The following is a 27,632-nucleotide window of genomic DNA, read 5'->3' as shown; positions in this document are numbered from 1 at the left end:
TTCAGTAGAGGGTTTGTACAATTGCTTCAGCGTTCATCACGTCACTGATATCTCTACAGCAGTGATCCACTCCTTCCCACTTGGCTTTTTCCAATTCACTGGGGCAGACTGCCCACCCAACAAAACTAAGGGATGAATTTCAGCTTAGTGTCCTTTTGGAACAAGCACACATCACCTACAGATCCTAGTTCCCTTCCTTCACAGGGCTAAGCATGGCACTTGCAGCAGGGGCAGCACAGCCTATAAAGCCTCAGGGATGGGCAGGACAGGCACTCTGATGCTCCTGATGGTGTAAAGTTGTTTCTATGGTCCTGCTGCAGGGGGACAGGCACAGGGTGCCCAGCATGCAGCACTTACAGATGCAGCCCTTCCTGTCTCCATCCAGCTTGTACCCAACGGGGCAGCTGCACTGGAAGGACCCCACCTGGTTCTGGCACGTGTGCTCACAGCCACCGTTGTTGGAGGAGCACTCATCCACATCTAAAACACAAAGGGCACAGCGAGCAGGTGGCAGCACCTCACTGGGTAACACAAAGCTCTGAAAGCTGAAGGAGACTGCCCAAGTGATGGAGAGCCTCTGTTCATTGCAGGGGAGTGGGATCAGATGGCCTTCAAGGGTCCCTTCCAACTCCAGTGATTGCATGGCTCTATAACTGGGAGCGACTGGAAGAGGTGCCTAGCTGCTCACAACCAGGCAGAACAACTTCTTTTCATTAATAGCCTGCATTTGTCCCCAAGTCATCCATGCTTTACACAGACACTTGTATTTACCACCAACTCCACCAAGATGGAAATTACAGGCAACGCTCAGTCAATACTGAAAAAATGATGTGTGCAAATTGTGGCTGCATTCAGACCTGGAGCAAATCTGAGGCAGCCTGACTTGAAGTCATCGAATTCAAAGCCCCATAGCTTTGCTGGCCCAACGGATGGGTGCTACAGGAGCAAGGACAACACACACACCGCACTGCATGCGCCCTGCTCACCATCACAGGCACAGCCATCAGCACGCAGCCGGTACCCAGCATGGCAGGCACACTCGTAGCCCCCAGGGTAGTTGTAGCAGTCCTGCTGGCAGCAGTGAGAGCCGTCCTCACATTCGTTGATGTCTAAATAAAAGCAGAGGGTGCTGGGTGTCAATACACAGCGGTAGCAGCAGTTGTTAACACTGCTCCATGATAGCCTCATGGTGTATGTGCACACAGCAGCTGACACATGAGGGTCCTCGTGGCTTGGGATAGATTTGTGAAAACAAGGAGGAAGCCTCGCCTTACCAGTGCAGGTCCTGTGGTCATCCTGCAGCCGATAGCCTGAGTTGCAGGTGCAGATGGGGCCAGTGCTGCTGTGGTGGCACAAATGGGAGCAGCCACCATTGCCACTCTCACAGCTGTTCACAATCTCCATTTCTATCCCTGCAGAAGGAATTCCATCAGCATCCAGTGCCACGGCACCAACTCCTTACGTGTGCTTTTGGTACACGGCCTTGCTGAGCAGAGCAGTGCTGTGCTGCAGGGAAGGGATGGGAATAGACTGGGCTGGAAAGGACTGTACAAAAATAACCCTGTGGAGCCCCTCGGGGACAGGCTCATGGTCAAGCTGAGATGAACCAGACTGCAGACAGAGCTGCTCCCATTCCTGACGAGCTGCAGGATGTGCTGCCAACCAGAGTTGGCTCAGCCTTCCCAGCACAGAGCTGTTTGGATGCCAGCTGGGAATGGGAGCAGCTGAGTGCTGCAAACATCCAGATGCCTGCAGCTAGGAAAGGCAGTGACTGACATGGCTGAATGCAGGAGGCAAGCATCAATAGCAGCCATGTGTCTTCATAGCTTGGCAAAGTTCATGTAAACCCCAGCCTAGCTAATGAAGCTTCTTTAGGCTAAAAGTACCATGGGGCTCTGAGTCACTCTCGAACCTCAGAAAAATAGCTGCCGCCTACAGGAACATTCTTGAGGTTTTGGTGCATTCAGGCCCAAGAAAGATGAAAGAAGAGGAGCTCAGTCCCCAGTGGGTCTGCGCATGTAGAAAACAAAGGCTGTGCCACAGCCGAAAGCTAACTTCCAGATCTCAAAACACAAATCTTTTCTCCTTCCCTGCTAACGTGTGGTCAGCCAGGGCACAGCAGGGAACAAACCTGCAAGAAGCGTGTGCTCATCCAAGAACACCAATCAGGCATCTACATGCAAAAGTGGATGCTACTGAAACTGAGCTACGGGATTTTGTTCAGCAGAACATGCAGTGTGGGATCAACCATGCCCTTAGGAAGAGAGGTGCCAGCAGTGCTTTGGCTCCTGAACAGCACACAGCTCTTTGCATTGCTCTGAACTACTTTGCTTCAGGCCGTCTCTGCTGATGAGCTTTGGCTGAACATATGGCAATCTGGCTCACTCTTGCATTCAATTGTGTTTATTTCTCTTCCTGATGGGAGCAGATGTGATCACATCATTAGCTCAATTCCTCCTTCAGTTACACATCTACAGCTGACCAAACTCATCCAATGCAGTCCCCGGGAGTTGGACTTGGCCCATTTGGAACCAAACAGCTCCAAGTAAACCATCTAAACCTATGCAATGATAACTTTAAAGATGAGGATGAGTTCTGTTGGTGGGAGAAGCCAACAGCTCTGACCACGGCCCATGGAGCTCTGTGACTCGGAGCACTCTCAGCAGGCTGTACCAAGTGCTCCTTATCAGCAGGACCCCCCACACTCCTTTTTCCCCCATTCTGACCCACAGACCCCCCATCCCACCACAGTACTTACGGTAGCACTGCCTGCTGTCTGCTCCCAGCTCATAGCCCGGGTTGCAGGCACACATGAAGGAGCCGCGGGTGTTCAGGCAGCGATGTGCACACATGGCCAGGCCGGCCAAGCACTCATCCACATCTACAAATGGGAAAAGCCAGAAGAGCAGCAGCCTTGAAACAGTGTTGACGGCACATTCCTCAGCATCATCCCATCAATTCCCAAAGCAGGGGCAACGCTGCTTGGCCCCGCAGGAGCTCACCTTGGCAGGCTCTGCCATCGGGTCCCAGCCGGTATCCAGGGTGGCACTCGCAGCGCGCCGCTCCCCGGACATCACGGCAGAGCTGCATGCAGCCCCCATTCCTCTCAGCACAGGGGCTCCACGCTGGGGTCGAAAGAAGCAGAAATGACCCACAGAGCCCCACACGTAGGGCTGCCATCCCTCCCCCCACTGCCCAGCACTCACGGGCGCAGCGCCGGCCGTCCTCCCGCAGCCGGTGCAGCCGGCGGCAGCGGCACTGGTGCTGGTTGGCTGTCAGCTGCACGCAGTCGTGCTCGCAGCCACCGTTGTTCACTGCACACGAGTTCAGTGCTGGTACGGGGGTGGGAAAGCACAAAAAAACATCATCCGAAAGCACCATCTGAGGGTTTGAAGTCATAAAGCTATTTAAGTTGTCAAGGTGGGCTAACGGCAGATCGTTGCTAGGGCAGCGCCAAAATCTCATAGCTTTGCTCAGATGGTGCAAATGCAGTGCCACAGCTAATGCCACAGCTAATGCCACTTAATTGCTGCTCAGAGAGCTGCACTCAGGCGTGCTCCAATTTTACTGTCACAAAATAACATGGAAAATTAGGTTCCTGGCTCCGAGCCATGCAAAAGACAGCAATTACACAGGGCGAGGCCAGCAGGCACCATCGGTTCTTCTGGGAGCGTTCAAGGGGAAGGGATTTCCAGCACCCTCCTGCTTGTCCCCGCTTTGACCTGGTGTGACACGTCCCATCCTGTGAGCCTGCTGCAGAAGCGGCGAGCTGGGTGCACTTGCTCAGGGATGCTCTGTAGGAAGGGGGCTGCGCTCCCTGCCTGCAGCACTGCTGGGGGCCTCGTGCAAAGCACTCTCCTACCCAGAGGATTTCACACAGGCAGAAAACAGAGGGTTTGCTTAGGTTACAGCCGAGGACACATCCCAGAGCCAAAGGCGTGGAGTATCTTTTTCTTTCCCCTCCCCTCCTCTTTAGGAGCTCACTATGATTAATTAGCTTTAAAATAGCTCAGACTGCTCTGTGGGATAAGCACCCAAGGGGTGAAGTGCAGCAGAAGATGGGCATATCTTGCTGCCATAAGTGCTGCAAGCAAGGAGCAGCAGCTTTGTGGCACTCAGAGCGCAGCACCAGCATCTGTACAGAACTGCACTGCACCCTCCCAGCTCTGCTCTGTCTCACATTGTGGATGGGGCAGCCACCTGGTTTCTGTCACCAAAGAGGTTCCTGCACTTCTGACCCATTCTTTGCACTGCAGGAGGATCCCAAGTCCTGACTGAGAAATCCTATAAGGAAGCTGAGGGTTCCACAGCAAAGCCAGGTCCCTGCAGAGGAACACTGCTGGCACTGCTGGCTCCTGCACCACTGCAGCCTGTGTCCGATGGCAACCATCACCCGCAAGGATCAGCCCCATTAACAAGCAGGCATTTTGGGGAATAAATATGACTTCATGGGGTCAAAACGCTGCCATACACAGCACAGGGCTGAGGTGAGAATTATCAGTCTGTGCTGCTTCGCTGACATTGTTTCCTTTAATTTATTTGGATGGAGACAGAAGAAGTATCTGAGGTGACTGCAGAGCTATAGGGCAGGGATGGGTGGTCATCAAACATTGCTGCTATATTTAAGTGTTTAATAACGTACATTTTAAAACATCCATAAATCATGGAGCCGTGCTTGGAGTGCTTTTATTAAAATAAAAAAGGAAGAAAAACAACACTGAAGCTTGCCAAAATATTCCTCCTTATGGGAAAAATGCTTGGCCGATCTACAACCAGCCAACGCATCTTACATCTAAAATAACCTCCCAGGATGCAGTGATCCCATGAATTTGCAGTCTGGATAACCACCATCTCTGCATGCTTTTGGAATTTTCAGAGTGGAAGAACCCAAAGTTCAGATCCTTCTCCACAACACGACTTAAGCAGAGGATGCTGATGGAGATGCTGTAAGGTTGGACGCTGCAGGCTCTCCAACAGGGCACCTTAGACACAAAAACACCATTTCCTTTGGGTTGCCTTCAGCAATGTGTTCTTAGAGCCCAGTGACCCTACGGGAGCCTCGTGCTCCTGGCTTGCAGACAGTGGGAGTCCATGTGCTCCACGTGGCACTGTGGGCAATAGGAGGAGCAGCACAGCCCTGCCAGCACACTCTGCTGTACGTGGCACACAGGGACAAGCAGAGAGCAGTGCAGTGCACGGGCCAGGGCTTTGGTTTTGCTGCAAGAGGAACAAATCCCATTCCAGAGCAGGAACACTGAGGCACAACAAACAAAACGCACTAACAGCACTTTGGGTGCTGTTCCATGTGCTTGGGGTCTCCCAGCCGGCTCTTGGCACAGCACAGCCTGCAGCCCTTGTTCTAATTACTGCTCCTTTTCTTTCTTTGTTTACAGAACCACTCTAAAAATATTTCCATTCCCAGATGCTTTTCCTAGCTCAGCTTTTCTGCGCCGCCGCTGCCAAACCCAGTGTCATCCTGTGCATCGTGCAGCCTTTGGCAATTAGAGCGCAGACAGATTTTCTGCAGATGAGGTTTCATCGTCTGCAAGCAGAGCACAGAGGCTGGCCCTGCAGGACCTGCACTCGGGTCATTGGGTGGCACAGGAGTGCACACTGCAGATGGATGCACCCAGAGCTCTGCTGCTCCGCTGTGGGATCCCCAGGTTCCCATCTGCACCACCTTTCCATCCCAGTGGGGTCCCATCACGTAGACCAAGCCCACACACACCCTTATGGCACGACAAAAACCTCTGCTAAATGTGAGATCTCTTCGTTCTTCACTCTCAATACAAAGAGGGCTCCGCCATGTAATCCCAACCCGATTTATTCCAACCTCAGACAATTTCCAGAGCCACGCTGTGTTAATGCAGACCATCTCCCCCTTCTGCCGGCCAACACAAGCAACAGGCTCAGATTAAACTCTTTGCTTTGGCCCTGTAGTCCCTCCCCCAACTCTGGAACCTCGGAGAAGGCCCAAAGATGTCAACTCGCTGCCTCCTGCCATGTGGTTCTGATAAACAGGGGTGATCTCAGGACGTCCAATGGCTCTTTTTGCTCCATTTCACTTTCAGGCTCTGTTTTCCTGTTCTCCTTTCTGTACTCAAATCATCAGAGATTCACTCTAACAGAACAACAAAGGCAATGCAGGACCTCGCACTGCAGAGCTGTGGACAACCAAAGCTGCTGAGCAGACCCTTAACAACCCACTTTTAGAGGTGCCTGGGCAACTTCTGAAAGACCGTGCTGCTTCACCCCCTGCGTTGTGCCTTGCTTTACTGTCTGCAGCACCAACTACAAAGGGGCCAGGCACGAACCAGCCCTGCAGCCACCCCAGCACTGCACTGAGCATCATGCAGGGAAACAACTGCTGATCCACAGCCCTACTCTGAGCTTTTACAGGAAAAAGATGTTTACTTCCATCTCTCGACACCACTGCCCTAATGGGCCAGCACAGAGCTGTGCTGACAGCAGGGCATGTACACACATAGATGTGTATTGCTATCACAGAAGTGTCAGGAACAAAAACCATCAGTGTTCAGTGCAGCTCTGCTGGTCCAAAGGAGCCATGCCAGCATTAAGTCCAACCCCAACCCACCCCACCACATCCACCAGGCTCCATCCCCAGGTGCTACATGGAGCATCTCCATGGTTGGAATCTCCACTACCTCCCAAGGCAGCTGTTCCAAAGCTTCTCCACTCCTTTGGAAAATAAATGTTTCCTTACATCCAACCTGAGCTTCCCCTGGAGCAACTAATGGCTGTTCCCTCTCATCCTATCACTGCTATCTGTGAACAGGGCCGTGATGCAAGAGCACAAGCCAACATCAACCACTTCACGTACAACAGCACACACTTTCAGGTATGAGGAGGGCTGTGAAGAAGTAGGCATTCCCAAGGAACACAAAAACCTTTGACTTACCAATGCAGGTTCGGCCATCTGTGTGCAGGCGAAAGCCCGGCTTGCACTCACAGTAATAGGATCCAAAGGTGTTCACACATCTGTGCTGGCAGCCCCCGTTGTGAACCTGGCACTCATCAACATCTGCAGAAGAAAAAAAGAACGTCAGAGAAGTGGGCATGACAGTATCTGAAGTCAGAATTATTTATCCTCTGCTGAGTGGCTCCAGATTCGAAGAATGAATGCATCAGGAACAGCACTGCTATTTCCATCAAGTTTAAGCAGCCAAGTGATTTAAGAGATTTCAAGGACAAGCATGCAATCAGAAAAAAATGCATCTTGTTTGTCAATCAGTGTAAACCATCCTTCCTCTTGCTCAACTTCCAACAGTCCCTTTTCCCAGATGGAGGCACACCACCATAACACCAGGGCAGCCATGAGCACTGCTGCAGTACTTCCCAAGAGCCATCTGCCCTCAAGGCTGTGGGTTCAGCAGTGTTTTGCATTCCCTCTCTGCCTGTTGAAGGTAGATCCATCCATCTGGACCACAAATGGATGGTCTGCTTGTGACCTGAATGGTGAGAGCCACTGCTGAATACGAAGGGCTGGAGGGAGGGGGAAAGATGCAGAGTGAATGGGGAGCTGCAGAGGCAGCATGTAAGGATTGGTGTCCAAAGGTGAGAATCCCAACCACAGCTCCCAGCCCCTCCAACACGATCCAATGGAGCTCCTACTGTTCAGCCCATGTGCCCTTGAACAAAAGGCCATCCCTGTGCCAGAAAAACCTTCTGCCAAACCCCAATCAAATTTTTACAACTCTTACATCGCCTTTAACACTAGGATTCATTTCCAGAGCTGGGCAGAAACATAAATCTCACCAGAGATCCAATATGTGACGGAAAGAGTCAAAGAATCAGCACAAGAGGAGAAACCCTGCACGCACAGAGGGTGTGCAAGGTGCAGGCATTGGAGCTGTGCAGGTTGGTGTTCACCCTATTGCAGACCAACCTCCTCCATTCTGAGTTGGCTCAAGACCACAAAGCCTGAGGTCTGGGTAAGCGAGGTGGAATAACAAAGTTCTCTGGTCTGAATTTCAGGGAACGTTCTACCACTTCCCTTCAACTCTAACCCGAAGCCAGAAGGTGATGGCACTGGGTCCGACGGGGACAGGATCCGTGCGCCCCCCCGGGCCACGCCGCATTGGCACAAGGCATTGGGAGCACAGCGATGGCAGCGCTCCACTCCACGCGATGCGGTTCATGACGCACCAAGGCCATTTTCCTATTGGAGAACTGACAAAATCTGGTTGGAATCAGCGTGCCAAGGAAGGGAAGTGAGAAGCACGCAGACTTCTCTCCTGAGCGGGCAGCAAGCAGCCCTGCCAGGAGCACAGCGCAGTGCCAACCAGCACTGGTAGGGCAGCAGCACGGCCAAAACGCCCCAAAGCAGTGCCAAAACCAAACACAGCGAGTGCTGGAAGCAGAACTTGGCACGGGGTTAGGAAAGCCCCTGTCTGTGTAAGGTTATGGGAGCTCTCCACACCGACACGGGTGCAGTGGAGCAGCAGCATCGATGCTCTCAGCAGCGTCCCCCAATGGGATTCACTCCTCCCGACCCCACAGAGTTGCTGTGGGACGGCAAGGGAAGGGCAGAGTGCAGGGGTTGTGATGCTGCACAGCCCAACCGCACACAGCTCCCTGGTGGGGCAGCACAGAGATTGATCCTGAACAGCAGCTCTGTGTTACGGGAAGGAAAGCAGCAACAGCAGCTCTGCAGATTACAGAGCATTTTGTTCAGGGGCAGTTTATCTCCTGTGAGAGGCTGAGGAGGAGGAGAGGAATCCCAGCTGCAGGCAGCAGCAGCCGATAGACTGCAAGGGTTTGCTCTCCAGCTAACCAGGCTGTAACCCCTGCAGCAATGAGCCTGATTACTGAGCCAGGCTGCAGGGAAATGGTTAATTAAAATCCACCAAGATGAGCCCGCGTGGGATTCAGCTACTTTATCTTTTCAGTACCAGTTCATTAGAGCTGCTTTCAGCAGTTTCACCAAGCGGTGAGGATGGAAGGAGAAAACCCAACCACACTGGGGTGCTCAGCAATGGGACACAGCCTGGTGCCAGGCTGTAGGGGTTGGGAAAAAACCCCAAACCTGAGCTCCACAGGGTTGTTCCAAGCCTGCTGGACTTCCACAGCAGCTGCTCCTACAGAGAACGGAGGTGCTTATAGCTCTTATCCACACACAACCCCTGCACCAACCTCAGCAGCAGAAGCTTCCAAGAGCATTTCAGGAACGGATGCTCTGACAGTCGGATGCAGTGCAGAGGGACCAGCAGCTACCTTGCCTCCAGCACTGCCTTTGTCCTCACCTCACCTCCTTTTGCCTTCAAGCACAGCTCTCCCTTACAAGCCTTGCTCACGTTTCAGTCTCCTGATGGTGCCGATAATTGCGCATGACTCAGGGTGGAACAGAGATGCACGTAACAACAAGCCAGCAGCCGGCTCCCAACTTGCCACTGCAGTCATCTGCTCCAACCCTTCTTCTCAGCTTCACTTTATCCCACTTCTCCGCCATTAGGATAGAACACAACCCCACGCACGGGCTGTGTGAGCAGCACGTGGCAGGGAACACAGGCAGCACAGCAAACCACGGTGCCCAACCCATGAGGCACTGCCCAAGGCACTCACACCTGCTGCAAGCAACAGAACTAAAGGAGAGCACACAGCTGGGCTGGGTTCTGCCGTGCTTCACAGCATCACAGAGGGAATAGGGGCCTCCAGGTGCAATGATTTCACACAGGACCCCAGCAGAGAGTAATGATCTCTCCTTTACAGGTTGGCTGCAGGAGGACATAACCCACTGCACTGCAATTAGCCACTCAACACGAATGCAGGGATCCAGCAGAGCGCTGTGTACACAGAACAGATTTTAAAGCACTCGAGACTCCAATTATGTGTGCACCACCATTACACAAAGCACCTCTTCATTCCCTGTTTGCACAAGGAGGCTGCCCACGAGATGCCCCTGCAGCAGCTCATTGGGCTCACTTTGCTTTTGGGGTTGGAAATTTGTACCCCAGGCAAAGCTTGGTCACCTTGGACAAGCAACTAGAGTTAATGCAGCCAGGGATGGAAACTCAAGCTGCAGCGTGAACTCTGTGATTCTGTGGTCTGGTCTCCAAGCAATAACAATTCCACATTTCCTGAGCTCTTCCACATCTCACACGTGTACTGATAATGCTTTTATGTTCAACAGCATGGGCCATTCGTTTATTGGGATCATCTCACAATAAGACAACGCATTCCTTGATACCTGCACTACTCACAAGCACCAAAAGCCCTCAACAGACTTCACGTACTCTCCACTTTTTCCAACATCTTTATGCAGCCTCAAACCCTGCCTGCTGCTAAGCCAGCTGAACACACAGGGATGAGGAGGCAGATATATGAGAGCTTACAGAAATGATTCCTTACCCAATATCCACCCCGATCATCACACAAATACTCAACTTTCCAGCGTGCCAAACCAAGCCACGTAACTGCACAGCAACTGATAGAAACTCTCAGTTCTCCCCCCCCTGCCAGAAATCACTTCTCAGAATAAATCTGCCACATAAGACTCACAGTCTTATCTACATCCAAGCTGCTACACGAGTGTGGTCAGATGTGCAGTTTAGTTCAGTGGGATGCAAACCCAACTGCTGCCAGCCCAGGGTCCCACCTTGGGGCTCAGCTACCGAGCCCCAGAGCAGCACCCAGCCCCCCATCACCAGCCCCAGGGCAGCACTACGCCCCCCCCCCCCCCCCCCCCCGGCTGAGCCCAGCACCTACCTGGTCGCATCTCGGCGTGGCCAATGCTGGACCCCCCGCGCCCCAGGTAACAAGGATAGCAGCTCCTCCATTGGTAACGGTAGTGATTGCCGGCAGCACCGGGGATGCCACCCAAAAAACCGAAGCACCACAGCAGCATCCGAAAGTGTTCCTGCCTCATGCTGGGAAGTCAAAGAGGTAAAACGGAAAGACCAAGAAAAAAAAACCAGAAACGACTGTTCACAGTGCGGTCCCGCAGCAAGTGAGGGGAGGAACGGGAGGCTGCAGGAGCCGAAAAAAAAAAAAAAAAAAGGAAAAATACCAACAAAAATCCCACAAAGGCGCAGCGAGCGGGCGGGGCTCCGTGCGGGGCTGGACGCGGGGCGCTCCGCCGCCCCCCGCAGGTGAGGGCAGCTCCGGGAAGCGCCGCCCCTCGCCCCGCACCGCCAGCAGCGGCCGGGACACCGCATTCCTCCGAAGGAAGGATTGGCGAGGAGCCGGAGCGGGGGCTCGTAGCGGCGGAGCGGCTCAGGAGGCTGCCTGCATGGACGGACGGACGGACGGAGAACTGGACGTGGGTGCCCAGCACGCAGCCCAGGTGCCGGCAATCCAGCCCAGCTGACATCACCGCCTGTCCAACCGCTACGCTGCAGCCCCCGCCCGAGTGCCGCTGTTGCCCCCTGGCCCAGGTGCCCGCTGTAAAGCAATCAGCCCCAACCGCCGCACCTCCCTCTAACGACACGCACCTGGTGAGGCTGCAAGTGCAAAGCTTCCCTGTGCCTTCCTTACAGCTAAAAAGTCTCCAGTGACAAAGCTAAGCTCAACTAAGGAGCAACCCTATAGAGAAATCCACGTTTCCATAACGTGAATCCTAGGATTTCATTTTACCTTTTTCATTAAGCAAGAAGTAAGAACAGCTCGTTGCGTTTTCCAGAGGCAAGCTCAAAAGGCTCATTTTGCTTCTGGGATGGTTTGAAACAATGAGCTCGTGGGGCTGAGCCAGGGGGGAGAGCGGGGCTGCTGCTTTTAGAAGTCTTCTTTGGCTGTAGTAAAATTCCAAATTAAAACTTGTGGTTGTGGCTGCAATGAATAGCATTCCACAGAAAGTCCTGAAGCACGGAGAGGAGCTGAATCCAGAAAGCAAAGCTTTGGGGGCTGCTGGGAAGGACGGTGGGCTCCAGCCACGAGCACCCCAACCCATGGATCCACATAGGGGCAGCTCCCAGCACAGCACAGAGCACCCAGTGACCAACCAGCAACCCAGATGTCACAGTTTGCTGTTGCTGCCCCGACCCCCTCCTCAGGAGGGCCCCTACCAGCCCTGCTGCAGTGGGCAGCGCCGACACTTTTCCTGTAAATGCTTCTGGTGGTGCTGACGTGCAGCAATGCCATAAAGCTATGAAAAATGCTTTGGGCAGACTCGCTTGTGCCAGCAGTGTTATGAGGATGCTGTCTATACAAAATGATCCTGGCTTGGAATGCGGCTCCATGGCTGCAAACACAAACCAGAGAGCCCTTCCCCCACCTCCAGGACCTGGGAACCCCTCCTGGCCGAGCACAGCTCCCCACACAGACCCCACTCAGATCCCACTGACAGAAACGCCATCGGAGCCGCTGCTGCTCAACAAATGATGTGACAAACTCGTTCCATCCCATATTTCCTTACGCTGCTATTAGAAAAGTCATGCAAGGCTTTGCTGAACGGCTCCGCGTGCAGCACATGTATGGAGAGCACTTCAGGCTTGAGCAGAAACTTATGACATAAGTTTTGCTTGGCCAGGTCTGAGCCAGCCCCAGCTTCCTCCTCACCTAATTTACTGTGGCTGATGAAGTACGATGGGGTGGTTTGGATATGGCAGCACGCTGCCAGCAGCAGCAGGTTGTGCTGGCTTCCTGGCTGGGGGACCAGCAGCACCAAAGGGGTTCCGTGTGCAGTGCCTGGGCCACTCCCATGGAATTCCATTCTGATCCAGTCTTGGCCTTACTGAATTCTGCAAGAACCCAAACAACTGAAGCTGTACAGCTGAAGATGTGGCACGTTGTAGTTCAACATGCTAAGGGCTGAGGTTCCTTAAGTTCATTCCACACTCAGACATGGGGCAATGAACTCGGGTTCTGAACTCATTCAGAACCACCCGGACCCCAAACCAAATTTCTTCTGACTGTGAAAAGGAAACGGCCAAAGTGAGAACATGAAAGCAATCCAGAAACCCCCACAGCAAATCAGGAACAGAGAAGGCAAAAGAATAAAGCTTGGGGTGTTGGCCCAGGGTGAGAAATGACTTCGTGCTGCTGCAAACTTGAGCTCCTGTCCCCAGGATGGGACTTCAGTTTTGGCTAATAGTGCTGGCTAATGGATGTAGGAAAGGCTGTTGCAGCCTGCAAGTCCATATTGGAAATGCATAGCAGCAGCTCAAGGAGGTGGCACAGAGGTAGAACCTCTAAGATTGGTGTGAAACAGAAATCTGGTTTGTTTCCCCTATAAAAGAAAACAAGCAAAGTAAATAAACCATACAGCCATCACCCACCCAAACCACTTCGGATGGCTCTTCTGCTCCAGAGAAATTTAGGAATACAGAAGTGCTTGAGCAGTTCTATTTGCAGCCACAGCCAACAGAGCAGCGATGCTCTACGGGCACCTGAATCAGCAGAGAACTCGGATCACACCAAATATGTTCACTGCAGCTCAGGTTCAAACCCAGTGAACACACAGGGGAAGCTGGTGCCACCCAGGGACTCCGTGCTGGCACGAAGTGAGCTCATCAATCAGCTCCCAGACGGGCACGGGAGCTAATTGGCTCCTTTCCTGGTAGCATGAGCAGAGAAACCCAGGACGGAATAAATCCACGGAGGATTTGCTTTCTAAATATAATACTGCCAGCTCAGAAGTGAAAACAGAGCGCAGAGCCAAAGGCTGCTGGTGCTTTGTGGGTCGGAGCAAGGGGGCCCTGCGCCTCCGAGACGCCACGCGTGGACGCCTCCATCCGTCACTGCACCCAGTGAGAGCAGCAGGCTCTGCACAGCCCATCCCCTCCTCGGCTTTGGTCGAGCACCACCAGCACCCCTGCTAAGGAAGTCCTGGTGGGGCCTCCCCCGAAGACAAAAGGGGGGAACAAAGGGCTGTTTGTTTCCACCCAAATCCCGACGCCTTCAATCAGACGAGGAGCAAATCCCATAATCCCCACCCGGGGACTTCGAGGGGAAACCAAAAATATTTCAGCTTGGAGAAGATAAGGGCAGAGCTGTTTGGTTCACACATCTCCGCTGTGGGACGGAGCCAGGAAATACTTTTCAGTTATTTTCAACAAAACATGACGAATGCATCAAATTGGCAAGAAAGAGACATTCTTCTACTGAGTTTCCTGATGTCCAAACCAGTATCCACAACAATGGCTCTTTCCCAGTTTGTCAGAAGGTTTTTTAATGGTTTGGAATTCTTTTGGACTTCTGCTAAGCCAACCAACGCTGAAATAAGTGAGAAGGCCACCAGGAAGACACGACGGTCCCAAATGGCAGCAGGAACACTCAGCTCTGCGATAGGAATGCACAGGCTTTGGATTTCTGCTCTGCAGGACAGCATTGGCTTGAGCAGTGGGAGCTGATAAGTCTGTGGTGTGCAGCTGGCATTTACTAACACAAATCCCATTTGGTGTTTGACAGACAAGGGCTGCACCTTCTCTTTCACCCTTGCCTGAAAACAGGAGATTTAATGTAAAAGATGGGGAATGATGTGATGCTATCAGCGCCTAAAGGGAAGTCATCTCTTGGAGCAACACAAGACACGGCCCCAGGAGATTCAGGGCATCATCCTGAAAACTTCACTTGCATCCACACCAGGCTTTCCCTCTTTCACACATCCAAGGGTGCAGCAGAGCAAGAACAGCTGCAGAGGACACCAAATGAACTAAGAGCATCCCACAGGTCTATGGCAAAACAGCAGCTCTGGGTACACCACAACCCTTCCCTAGGGAATATCAGCAAATAATCACTGTGTTCACCATTAAAAGGAATGCTCTTCTCAGCAGAGAGGGAACCCCACAGCACTGCTTTGTCACAGCAGCCCACTGTTTCCACGTAGAATGGCAAACAGTGCATTGTGGAGGTAATGCAAGCAGTACACGTGTGAGTGTGCACATACCTGGCACTGTGCAACAAAAATGAAACACTTCTAACAGCAGGCAAGAAGCAGGACTAAGCACGTGGTAATGTAAGTAGCAGTAATTTAAGCAGAAGACAATTAGTAAATTCATTTCATATGATGGGATAGAAAACAAGCCACTATTTAACATGACAGATGTTGCCGCTGAGCTCCTACCCCCTCTGTCACCTTCAGTCAGCATCATCATTTGGAAGCTCGTTTCTGGGAAATAACGAAGCAGTGCAGCGGGGTCAGGGAGCAGCAGTGCCCCTGCATGGACACACAGCCCTGCCCAGACTTCTCTTCTGACCAACGCAGCACTCTCACCCCAAAGCCCACATGGGAGCTCTTAGCAAGCTGGAGATGCTTTGCATCCAAGCACTTTCACACCTCCCCGACAGACACGAGAGCTGCTTCAATTATTCCCACAAACCAGGCTGTGTGTGCAGCTCATCAGCCAGCTGCGTGGCTACAACAGCCCCCACTGTCAGCTCCCTGCAGGGCAGAGTGGGGACAGCCTGTGCTGGGATGGAGCCCAGATCCAGAGCAGCACCAGGAGCTGCACCAGCATTTGGCCATCTTTTATTTTCCAGTTACAGCCCACGATGAAGCCGGGGTTAGAAAATGCTGCGTTTCAGTCTGATGTGTGAAATATATGGGGAGATTGCAAAGAGATGTAGCAGCTGCTGGCAAACTCCTGACGTTTGGCACTAAGCAAGGTGCTCCACGCATGTATTTGTACTAGAGAAGCTGCACTTCTTGCCCTGTAGACAAGCATTTCCTTCTCAAAAGAACAAGAAAAATGGAGACAATACCATTGTAAGCCGTTGCTCTGGATGGAGGAGTAACGAGTTGCAGCTCTGCCAGCAGCTTCAGCCATACCGTGTTCTGTACATTTCCCCCTGCTACCGCGCACAGATCTCGTGTTCGTTGCGCTCGCCCCGCACTGATGGAGCTCCGTGCTCCCATCTGCTCCCCGCATGGCCGCAGTCTGCCGAAGGGACATCGCGGGGACATCGCGGGGACATCGCGGGGACGCGGCCGGGACACCGCCGCCCTCTGCCGGCTGCGGAAGGGTAAATCCTACCACGAAAACTTCGCGTCGGGTCGTAAGGATGGAAGCGATCGCCGGCTGGCAGTAGAGCTGGAGAAGGGGATCGTGGAGAACCGCCATTGAACTCCCTCTTCTAATGTAGACCCGAGAAGCCATTCACGCAGTTGCCACTGGCTCGGCACAGTATAAAGTCACTGAGTATAAAGTCACTGAACTCAAGACACAAAGATCACCGAGTTCAACTCCAACCCCCCCCACCGTGCCCCCTGCCCACATCCAGCTCCACACTGGGGTGGTGACCCCCCACCTCCCTGTGCCAAAGCACCACCCCTCCACTGGAGAAGAAACTGCTCCTCGTTTTCAACCCAAACCTCCCCTGGTGCGACACGAGGCCCTTGCCTTCATCCATCCTCTACCCTACAGGAAGCTCTGTACCCACAGCTCTTTGTAACTGCTGTCCCACCAGCAGGAGCCAACAAACTCCTGCTAACAGCTGCCTCCATCCATGCAAAGGATGGAAAAGTCCTGTGCAAAGGCACTGTGCCCTCTGCTACCTATCAGCCAGCACAAAGAGTTGCCATGCTGGGTGCTGCCTTCCTGCTCCCCAAGAACTCAAGGCTCGTCTGATTAGCCTGTAATTAATCCTTTCCATACTCTTTACCCTCAACAAACCATACTGACATGCTTGTCTGGCCTCAGCACTCCCTGACTGCTTCTGAAACATCAGGCCGTGCTTTAAACCAACTGGGGAGTGACTCCATCCGTTGAAGTCCTTCCTGTTTCCATCAAAGAGCTGGCAGCACTCACACAGACAGCCCTGCTGGGAGCAGCTCACGGCCGCCAGCACGGGCAGAGGCTGCCAGGTGACACGTGCAGCAATCCTACAAGCAGACACAGCCCAACCTGCTGCACCGTATGCTGTAAGCTTTGCTGCAGGAACAGAGAGAGGGGCGACTCGTCCCTTCATGTTCTGTATAAATAAGCAGCACGGTTACGCTCTGCAGACAACGCTGTCAGAAACGTCAGAGCTTGGATTTATCAAAGCCTTATGAGATTTCCTTCCGTCTGAAGCATCCGTAAATAAAGCACAGAGCTCTGCCAATCCCAGGACGTGCAGCTCGCCAGGACCTCAGACAAAGGATGCGTGCATGGGGTGGATCTTCAAAGCACAGAAAAAACAGTCAGTGTGTCAACAGCGAGAGCAGCAGCAGCCTCTGAGCTCTGCCATAAGCCTTGGCTTTTCCTCTCAGTCTATAAATACCTCTCTATAACGGAGAGAATTCTTCTTTGACACTTTCATATAATGGATCAACATAAAAATGCAGTGTCTTGGCAGCCCGCTGGGGCTTCCCCTGGGGAGCCCAACAAACGTGCCGCTGTTTGATGGGGTTTTTTCCTCCCCACTCTACAGCCAATGCTGTATTTCACAAATGATTCCCAAAGGAAAAAAATCCCCTATTCCTGCTTTGCTGGAGCTGCAGAGGCTTCCTTCAAAGTTCCCAACCCTCTGCAGCGACCTCAGCTCTGTGAGCTCATGGGTGTTTGTTGGCTTTGGTGCTTCCCCAGAAGGAGGGCAGTCTGATATAGGGCTCATACATCTCCCTGCAGCCCCTGACAGTAACACAAACCCCATGATTGCGCTTGCAACCCGAGCCACCAGCTCTCAGTGCTGCCCTAAGAACACATGGGAGTGATTTGTCAAAGATGTTATTATACACAAGCATAAATAAAGCAAATTCAACTGTAAACACAACAGAAGTAGGAGAATCCACACGATGTCTGTCTGCTGAGCAGCCCTCCTTGGGCCGATTCTCTGCTGTCTATAGCTTCAAAACAGCAACATGATGGATCCCCCAAAGAACTCATCACACCAACCTGCAGTGCCCATCCCAACCCACCCACACATCTCCCAGGTGCTTGCATTAAGCTCTCCAGCCATGGCCTCGTTGGCAGCACCTTAAGGATCAGTGAGAGGGCAGAATATGACTCATGGCATTGAATGGACGCTGATAACAGCCTGGCACAGAACTCTTTGCTGGGTAGCTAAGACTTGACAGCACGTTTTCAGGAGCAGCAATGATAGAGCAGAATGCCCAGCTATTGACGTAAGACACAAAAGCTCAATGCCCTGCAAGAGCTGGTCTGGCACTCAGGTATTTCAGTACACTTAGGAGCAACAAGAGCCAGCAGGAATCCTCCACTGAGCATCTTCCAAAGGTCAGCAGTGTTGGCTGCCGGCTCCTGCCAGCAAACATCCATCCTGGGGCTGGAACAGAGTCAGCAGCGATGAAATACCACAAAGGGGATTACAGCTCAAGGAAATAAGGGCTGAGAAGCAGAAAGCTGGGCTGTGACAGGTCAGAGCCGTGCTCCTTCCAGGCACTTGGCAAGCTCAGGCTCATGAGCAGCACTAATGCCAATTGTAGCTCTTACTGAGGCTTGCTCAGCCAGCACAATGGCAGCAGACATTTTGTCCTGGACAACTGGAGAGTTCCTGGGAAAAAATAATCTTTCTCCTCATCTCTTTGTCTCAGTATAATTAAGGTCAATACTACAAAGTGTCTGAGGGGGGGAAGCTCTTTGTAGGGCTCTCAAGAGCTGCAGAAGTGTTTGTAGTACAAGATTGTCTCTGTACGACTGCTGATTACTGATCTCATTATGTAGACTTCACAACAAAAGCCACTTCTGTTCCCAGATGGATAATAGGTGTCAAGAGCAAAAACCCAGAGAAAGGCACGGGAAGAAGTTACAATAACAAATTACGGCCCATTTGTGCCATCCTTGGTGTTAGGCAATTAATAATGGTGGGACGAAGCACCGCAGCGCTGCTGAAAACAAAAAGCAATGCTGGTTAGAGGATGTTTAATGAGCACGTTTTGTGTTGTCCTCAGCAAGTTCGTTGCCAGGCCACAAAAGACGTTTATCCACGCTTCCTTTATCTCTAACCAAGGGCTCATGGCTGCTTGTTCCTTACTATATCCACAGGTTTCAATTAAAAAGCCTGTGGTGAAAAGAGGGATCCCCTGATTGCACGCATCTGGCGCCCGGCAGCTTCTGCTGCCCTGCAATGCAACGTGCTCACAACGGTGTGCAAGGGAAGGCACAGCATCCCCTGGGCTCCTGACACCCACCCTCCCCCTCCATCCCCTGCACACTGCATTGCTGGCACAGCGAGGGAACCCAGCATCCCACCGCTCCTTTATGAGCGCACACAGCACCACAGGGCCCTTTGATCTCAGACAATCAGATTAAGGCCACGGAACAGCAGCTCTGACCTCCATCACCAATGACTCAGAACAGCTCTGGAACACGAGAGCCAAGAGTGGGTTTGGAGCTCCACACATATTTAATCAAGCCATTTAAATCTCACCCAAAAAACCCCAAATTCCCTATTGTAACATGCATGGGTTTCTTGGCACCCGCAGCAGGGCTGCCTGCTGCTCCACTGTTGAGTGGAGGAATTTCAGAAGTAGCTGGGATTTTATTTGGCGAGGCTGGGGGGACAGAAAGGAGCTTAATATGCCCTCACACACACCAAACTAGAAACACCTGTTGGCATTCGGGGCAGTTTTTTGGCTGGTTTATGAAGACTGAGGGTCTAACAGGTGCCCTTGCAGCCAGTGGGAATATAAGGGGGGTACAGAGGCCCCACAAACACTAAATTATGCAAAAAGCAACATGTGCACAACTATACACTGCACACACATCTGTGTGCACAGGTTTAACAACAAGAAACAGAAGTCCCACAAAATTAAGCACAGGTGGGAGGAAACAAGCACAAAAATGGAAAATCTCAGCTCAGGACAGCCAGGGAAGGCTGGGTTCTTCATTCCTTGTACGGCTGGATGTTCTACATAGGATGCTCTGCCCAACCAGCACATGGCTGGATGCTCCACAAGTGATAGTAACAAACCCCTTTGCTGGCTGGAGCCCCCCTGATTTATCTGTGGGGTTTGCCAAAGGAAAAACAACAAATCTGCCCCCAAACCTGCTTGCAAACAGCAGCGTCCCGACTCCTTGGCTGCTGGAGGAGAAATGCTCTGCTTCATTGAGCCTGGCTGTTATTAATGGTGGAATCTGTCCAGTGAACTGGCAGCTGAGGAATAATTGCTGCTATTTAATCTCAGAAACAGATTTTAAATTGGCCTCATGGACTGCAGAACCATGGAAGGTTCAGCTCAGCGTCTCACTGCCATCCCAAATCGGTGCTGGGTTCTGGCTGGGCTGGAAATCCCTTGAGCTGAATGAAGGTTGGTGCACACCTCCACTGATGGAGGATGGGTTGTTTGTTTGGGAACTGGAGGCATCTGTAAGAGAAAAACCAAAAGCAGACAAAGCTGCATCTCTGGGATCATCCAAATATGTGTCACCTCCTGTGTGGACCAGAGAGTGAAATGGAGCTAAACTGCAAGGAAGGCTGAGCAGCCCCACTTCTCTATTCTCACCCAGTGAAGTGCAAAATGAACACACAGAGGCTGAACGCTCAATTAGGCTTCTGAAATCAAAGCACCTCAATAGGGCCACAAGCAAGGCTGTGATTTTTCCAGGGAGATACATTTCTTAAAACTCACTAAACGCAGAAAATATGTTATATTTCCCAAAGATTTGGTAAAACAAAGACAGAATTGAAGCTCAGATACTCATCTGAGGCCACAGATCCTGCAGACATCCCTTGGCTCAGCCACACTGCCTGCATTGGGCTGACTCTCAACGAGCACAAAACTGGAAATCCTCTGATGTGCCAACGCTCTGCATGCATTCCTCCATTCCCCCAGCACTCAATGATTCATTTCCTCCACCCGTCCTTCCTACACCCTCTCCATGTCCAGAGCCGCCAGCAGGAGAAGCCATTCCACCACAAAGTGCTCTGGGAGGAGGATCTTCCTGCACAGCACCACATCCTTGATCAGCCCATGACCTCCCAGCCTTGGCCACCCACAGGACCTGGGCACCACCATTGCTTCCCCATGGCTTGGCAGGGGACGTTGGTCCCACTGAGGTGTCACAGCATGGATGTGCCATTGGAAAAGGGATTGAGGGCAATGCCACTGCAATTCCCTGCCACATATACAGACATCCACAGCCTGACCTGAGCAATCTGAATACACTCTGGCTGGGAAGCAAGCACTTCTGCCTGCTTTGCAGAGGATTACACTACAGCAAGCACAAAGGAGCAGGAAATCCACCTACTGAGTGCACACATCCCAGGCTCAGGGTCTTTGCTTCAAACCTCATTTGTGCCACCGTTTTGCTCACAGCACTGCAGCACCAAAATCAGCTGCTGAGGGCCAAAACACAGAGAGTGAGAGCGAAGGCTGAGCACAGAGCCCTGCAGAACCATCCATCACAGACAGCACTGCAGGGCTGGGCAAGGAGACGCGATGCAAACTCAGGGTTTGCATGGAGCAATCCGGAACTCCCAGCAGCAGCACTGCTCTGTGCTTGACTTTAAGTTCTCAATAGCACTTGGCAGCAGGACGCAGCAGCAGCCATGCAGTACTTACAGAGCAGGCAGGCAGGGTGCCCTGGGCCCCTGTAGGTGCAGCAGCGGTGTGCGACGCGGCGCTGCAGGCGGTTCAGCTGTCCATACCCGGCTTGGGATGTGATCCTGTAACAACAAACAGCAATGGGCAGTAGATCTGACCTTTTTTCCCCCTCACCCCACTGTTATGGGGTTCCTTGGAGCAGTGCAATGGGGCTGAGGATGCCCTCTGCTGCTGGGATGGATCCGGAGCACAAATAAATACAAGCCGTGCTTTTTTTCCCTGCTGTGCTTGCACAAACATCAGCATGGAGATAGAACTTCTGAAGCTTCGCTGGCAGAACATGAAAACTGCTCCAGCACAGCAAAAGCAGACAAACAACAACAAATATCTGGCACAGCCACTGAAAATATTTATCCCAACTCTGCCTGTTTGGTTCTGTCTGCACGTTTCTGCAAACAGAGCAAAGCAAGGGTGAGCCATTGCTCCCCACGAAGGAAACCCTCAGCATCCCTCTGTGCCAATCAGCAGATGGAGGCACAGCAGAGAGATGCAAAAGCAGATCCCAATTTCTCTACAAGCTGTCAGCAAATCCTGGAGGGGGGAACTGTGGTGGAGAAGCAGTGGGATTTAGTGTCACAACTAAAGGGCCAAGGGGGCAGGCGTGAGCAGAGCCTTTGACGTCCTCTTAAAAGACAGGCTCTGTTTGCTCCCTTATTACCACGACACAGATATCATCACGGCAGTAATTACAGCAATTACACGACAGGAAGAATTCCTAAACTTGAGACTGAAAAGCTGCCTCTGGCCAAAGATGCTTCGTTGGAATTATTGCTGCTATTCCATACAGACTTGCAACCGCTTGGTGGGGCCAAAAAGCGGGTGAGGGGCAGGAGGAGCTGTGGATATTGCAGCTGGGCTTCTGCACTCCAAGGAAGTTTTCCAAAGCAGCCAAATGATTAACAGCAAACTGTAATGCTTAATTGGAAAGGAAGGGCTGCCCTGCCCCTGGAATAACAGCAAAAGGAGGAAAAGAAAGAAACAACGGGAAGCAGGTGTGCAAAGTGCAATGCAAAGCACAGGTCGGAGTTGAACTGTTTGCACAATCACTGCCTCTTGTGCTCAGAATAGCAGAAGAGCATCACTAGCTGGGTTTGCTACTGCTGGTTGGTATTTATATACATACACACACACACGTGTACAAAATGAACTTGAAAAGGCAACACACAAAACTTTTGTTCCATAGTATAATAGGAATGAGCTTTTAAATGAAGGAAGTGAATAACAAAGGCTACATTAAGCAGAGGTCCAGTTGTGGACACCCCCCCCCCCCAAGTTCCTACACTTGGGCCACGAGCAGAGGACAACCTGACTGCATTCCCTCCCATTCAGAACAGAGCATCGCCTCCCGCAAGCAAAGACTGTGCAGATGTTCGAGTTTCCCTTTACCTCTCTGAGCTTTTGGAACACGTTAAAAAGCAGAAGCACAGCACAATCCCTCACCACTCTGCACCCTCAGCTCTGAAATGCAGCCCCCCAACCCCAGGACAGCACCAGATGCTTTCTGCTACTCACATGTGGGGCTGCAGCTCAGTGCCAGCAGCAAGGGAAGAGATCCACAGTGCAAGGATGAGCACCAGCATGGGAGCCTCCATGGCAGCACCTCTGCAGCCTTACTGCTGGGGGTCACAAATGGAGCACATCCACCCCCTCGGCTGCTTCCTCAGCTCAGTGCAGTCCATGGGAAGCTGTCACACAGCACGTGTCAGCGCTGGGTGGGAGCCAGCAGCAAACCTGGCTTCTGGTGCTGCAGGGAATAACAGTGACTTCTCCTCCTGGCAGCTGCTTCCTGACATGATGTGAACCTGTAGGGGTTTCACAGAGCCGGGTCCTGTCCCACTGTGCAGCCCCATGAGGTTGGGGGGGGGCTGAGCTGCTTCCCCCCAGGTCAGCTCCTCACACTCAACGCTTGCTCCTTTCTCTCTGTGTTGAGGGGCAGAAATCGCTCCCACAGTTGTGCCCAGCCACACCAGAGAAGGGGAAGACCTGCAGAACAGCAGCAGAAATAAGGTTGGCTTTTTTTCACCCCCAAGGAAGAGTTCTTATGCAGTGCCCAAAGTCAGCTCCCGGACACCCCTTTCCAACACACCAGGAGGGATCTCACTGAGATTTGGTCTTCCAATGAAAGGTAACAGAAAACAATCCATCTCTGCCCAAGGAGACTCTGTAAAGCTGGGGAGAAGGTGCAGAACCACAGTGCAAAATGAGCAGTTCTGGAGGAGCTGGGGAATAGGATGGGAATGCTGCCGGCCCTCTCCTACCACAGTACTCATTCTGCAGGGAAAAGCACCCCCAGAGGAGCTGATGGAGTTCTGACTGAGCTGAGCTTTCCCAGCTCCATCAGAGTCCATGGAATCATTAAAGCTGGAGAAGACCTCTAAGACCATCAGGTCCCCAAAGGAGCACAGTGAGCTGCAAGCCGGGACAGCAGGACGGGACAGGGAGCAGCAGGGAGAACGTGAATGGGGAGAGAGGACGGCCGTGAGGCGCGAGGTGAGGCGGCCTTCAGCACACTGAGCTGCACGTGGGAAGCATCGCAGCCACGCGAGCCCTTCGGTCAGGCACGAGGGAGCTCGTGCGGGCACCGAGCCCGACGGACGGCAGGAGAAGAGCGGTGCCGGCAGCGGCTGCGCTTTGAGCGGCTTTCTGCACACGACGGGATCCGCACGGGGGGTGGGAGCCCGAACCCAGCGCTGCTGCAGCGGCAGCTCCGAACCCTGCAAACCGCGAGCTGCACGAAGCCACGCGCCCGCCCGCACCGTCGAACCCCGCCGCGCTCTCCCATCCCATCCCATCCCCTCCCCGACGCGGGGCGGTGCGGCGCGGCTCGGCCCCTCCCGCTGCCCGCCCCGGAAGGCGGCGGAGCTCCGTTCGGCGCAGCCCGGCCCTTGTCGGCGCGATGCTGCAGCTCCGCGATCCGGAGGAGGGCGGCCCGGAGGACGAAGAGGCGGCGGGGGTGGGGGGGGCGGCGGCGCTGCTGGTGCCGGGGGGTCCCGAGCCGCCTTTCTCCGCCGCCCCCCCGCGGCAGAAGCTGCGCCCGCTGAACGTGCGCACCGCCAGCCGCGCCGGCCGCCTGAAGGAATACTTCGTGTTCCGGGTACGGCCCGGCCCGGCCCGCCTCGCCTCCGGCCCGTTCGCCCCGCTCTCCTCTCACCTCTCGCTTTCTCGCCCCCCCGCAGCCCGGCACCATCGAGCAGGCGGTCAGCGAGATCCGCGCCGTCGTGATGCCCACGGAGGACGGCGACGTGGAGAGCGTGTGGCTGCTGACCGAGTGAGTAGCGCGGGGCAGCCGCGGCTGTAGAGCTGGAGGAAGGCGCTGCTCTCTTCTGCGTGCTCAGATGCGGTTAATAATTTACTGGCAATTATGTTTTCTATGTTGTGCCATTTCTGAGCCGGGATGTTCAACCTCTTCTCAGGCCTGGTGGTGGGAAGCGAAGGCTATGATGGAAAACACAGCAGTGCTGACACTTGGCTCTGCTCTCCATCGCAGCCCTTGTATCAGACAAGCTGTTACGTGTTTCCAGCCAGCTAAAGCTCCACGTTCCATTTCTTACCAGAATCGACCACTGGAACAATGAGAAGGAGCGCCTTGTGCTCATCACCGACCGGTCCCTTCTCATCTGCAAATACGACTTTGTGGGCCTGCAGTGCCAGCACGTCACCAGGATTGCACTCAACGCCATCGACACCATCTCTGTAGGGGAGTTTGAGTTCCCACCTAAATCTCTGAACAAGTAAGTTGATGCAGGCCCAGTTCAGTCCCATGGCTGTCAGTGCACACAGCTTGAGCTGGCAGCCTTTGCCCTGGGACAAACCATGAGCTGCTGGTCGCCAACTTTGTTTATTCAAATTCCATCAGTGATAAAGGAGCTTGCTGTCTTGAATAGCTACAAACCAGCACCACAGTGCCCGGCTTTAAGGAGGCCTTTTCCAGACCTCTAATGGAGGCCATCCCATATTAACCCCGCTGTCTTCAACACCAGGAGAGAAGGAGTTGGTATCCGCATCCAGTGGGACAAGAGGAGCCGTGCGTCCTTCATCAACAGATGGAACCCGTGGTCCACCAACGTCCCCTACGCCACCTTCACTGAGCACCCGATGGCAGATGCTGACGAGAAGGTTGCATCCCTCTGCCTGGTAAGGGAATCACCTCTGCTGGTCTAGAATTCTAGATGGCCTTTGTTATTGCAGGCTGGGTGCTGCTTAGAGTGGGTAAATCAAACAGGAGCAGTTAAATCCAACACACAGCTGCATCTTCCTGTTCTCTGCATCTCAGCTCTGAAGGGCAGCTGAAGCAGTTTGTGCCAGCTGGTTTACTCAGAGAGGAAGCTAAACCTTCTGGAAGTGCAGAGTCCTGTAAAACCCAAAAGAAAATGGATCTTGATGTTATTCCTGCTTTCATTTACCTGGCAGGCAAAGGGCTGACTTTTGTCTGGCACTTCCACCAGCTAATTAAACACATAACATCGTTGCTAATGCAAACCTTCACTTGGTAGCTCTCTTTTTTCTTTCAGTGGTTGCTCTCCTCAGATTTACACTTTGCAATAGAACATTACAGCAATTTAACTCCAGCACTAGCATTAATGGCAGGAGAACAGCACAAAAATAAGATGGCTACTGATAGCTTATTTACATATTTAGCCAATGTTTGCTTGTAAACAGTGCTATATGACATTAGTCATAATTATCAGAATGCAGAATTTATGGTGGGATGTGAGATTCACAGCAACGAGAGCTTTAGTGTTGACCCTTGACACTTTTAGCAGCCTTCCCTATGAAAGCAGAGGGATTTGTAAAACAATGGGGAAAACATCACAGTGATTATTATTATTTTTTTTTAATCTTTCAGTTGGAAAACTTTAAAACTCAGCTCATCCAGGCCGTGAAGAAAGCTCACAAGGAATGGCCACTGCCAGGAAGGGCCAACGGGGTCCTGGTGCTGGAGCGGCCTCTTCTGATTGAGACTTATGTGGGATTGATGTCCTTCATCAACAACGAGGCCAAGCTTGGCTACTCCATGACAAGAGGCAAAATTGGGTTTTAAAATGCACAGCATTTGGTCTTTTTAAAGGGAAAGCGATTTTATGTTAGGCTCCTGGGGAGAACCCTGCCTGGCAGAATATTTGGTAAGCAAAGCAAAGACATTACAGGAAGGAAAGGGGGTGGGTGCAGAACCAGCAGTTCACAGGAGGCCCTGGTTGTTACAGAGAGGAGAATGCAGGATGCAGAGTGAGCTGAAGCAGACACACAGCGGTGTCATGCCTGTATTGTGTAGCTAACTAACAGCCCTTACCCAGGGCCAGCAAGCAGTGCTGCTTTCTCTTCCATTTCTAACTGCACACTCTTCCCTGTTAATCTGTGCAATCAGAATCTGCTGCAAACAACAGCCAAGGTCCTGTGCCATAGGACAGTTGTACCCCACATCACGTGCTGTGCTGGGGACTGACCTGTATTGCTTAAAGAGGTTCCAGTGTCTCCCAGTTACAGAGATCTTAGCTTACTGATGACTGACACACAGCTTTCAGGACTCATAACAGGCATCCTTTAGCAACAGAGCCAGCAACTCCTGTTACAGCTGTACATGTGCTCAGAAGCAGGGAACGTGGCCTATTTCTTTGTCAGCAGGCACATGGCTGAATACAGATCATTAGCTTTTTGTAAGAGTAGCTCCTTCCTCAACTGAATCTGATTTGCCATTTCGTACCACCTTTTGCTGTAACCACAAAGACTGTCTGAGAGAATTGCCAAAAGCATTGCAAACATTTGCCTTCAGAGCTGTTACCTGTAGTAACCCCACTTTGGTCACATTTATATCCATAGCAATTTTCTTACATCCACTCTAGTTTGGCACAGCAGCAGCACGGGGCCTCCTAACAGAGACACACAGAACTTTAAGCACTGTGTGTCAATCTTGATTTATACATTCTTACATTTAACCTCATCCAAGCCTCCAGTACTGAATTTCAAAAGCAGGGGAGAGATGCTATAACCACAAGTGCTCACAGGGTTACTGCAACAAGCTTTGTCATTGTCTGTGATCTTCTATAAACATGCTTTTATGGGAATATTTGTCTGCACAGCTGCAATGCTGAATAAATACTGTGCTGCAGCAGCTTTTTCTTTTTTGAGCTTGATTTGTGTTTCTGAAGCTCACACAAAGCTGAAATAACAGTGGACTGCAACAAATTGCACG

The 27,632-nt window shown here is 52.3% G+C and overlaps 2 protein-coding genes across 13 annotated transcripts in view; one reads left to right on the top strand and one right to left on the bottom strand.

Annotated features, from left to right (window-relative positions):
* MEGF6 (multiple EGF like domains 6) overlaps window positions 1-24,689 on the bottom strand; it is a 36,119-nt gene extending 11,430 nt beyond the window's left edge. For 5 of the 12 annotated variants that reach the window (XR_008208788.1, XR_008208789.1, XM_052691967.1 and 2 more), the window contains exons 1-10: window positions 24,594-24,689; window positions 22,955-23,425; window positions 21,401-21,504; window positions 6,920-7,042; window positions 3,207-3,332; window positions 3,003-3,125; window positions 2,759-2,881; window positions 1,275-1,412; window positions 987-1,109; window positions 358-480 (exon numbers count right to left, since the gene is read on the bottom strand). Coding sequence is in view for 10 of the 12 variants with exons in the window: in XM_052691967.1 (XP_052547927.1) it covers window positions 358-480; window positions 987-1,109; window positions 1,275-1,412; window positions 2,759-2,881; window positions 3,003-3,125; window positions 3,207-3,332; window positions 6,920-7,042; window positions 21,401-21,504; window positions 22,955-23,034 (1,063 nt within the window). In the remaining 2 variants the exon portion in view is untranslated. Of the gene's footprint in view, window positions 1-357; window positions 481-986; window positions 1,110-1,274; window positions 1,413-2,758; window positions 2,882-3,002; window positions 3,126-3,206; window positions 3,333-6,919; window positions 7,043-10,725; window positions 10,981-11,026; window positions 11,260-11,592; window positions 12,043-21,400; window positions 21,505-22,954; window positions 23,426-24,593 lie in introns of those variants that run through there. The other 7 variants (XM_052691963.1, XM_052691972.1, XM_052691962.1 and 4 more) reach the window with 6 other exon arrangements.
* Window positions 24,324-27,551, top strand: TPRG1L (tumor protein p63 regulated 1 like). The gene is given in 7 exon segments (XM_052691991.1): window positions 24,324-24,536; window positions 24,619-24,710; window positions 24,997-25,173; window positions 25,423-25,576; window positions 26,289-26,478; window positions 26,481-26,551; window positions 26,554-27,551. Coding segments are annotated over 7 exon segments (1,047 nt in total). The 5' UTR covers window positions 24,324-24,338; the 3' UTR covers window positions 26,719-27,551.
* Window positions 27,552-27,632: the final 81 nt, after the last annotated feature.

This window comes from Tympanuchus pallidicinctus, unplaced genomic scaffold (genome assembly GCF_026119805.1).
Source record: "Tympanuchus pallidicinctus isolate F22 unplaced genomic scaffold, pur_lepc_1.0 scaffold29, whole genome shotgun sequence".
Classification (NCBI taxonomy): domain Eukaryota; kingdom Metazoa; phylum Chordata; class Aves; order Galliformes; family Phasianidae; genus Tympanuchus; species Tympanuchus pallidicinctus.
The sequence above is the reverse complement of the archived record's forward strand: the minus strand, read 5'-3'. Positions and strand labels throughout refer to the sequence as shown.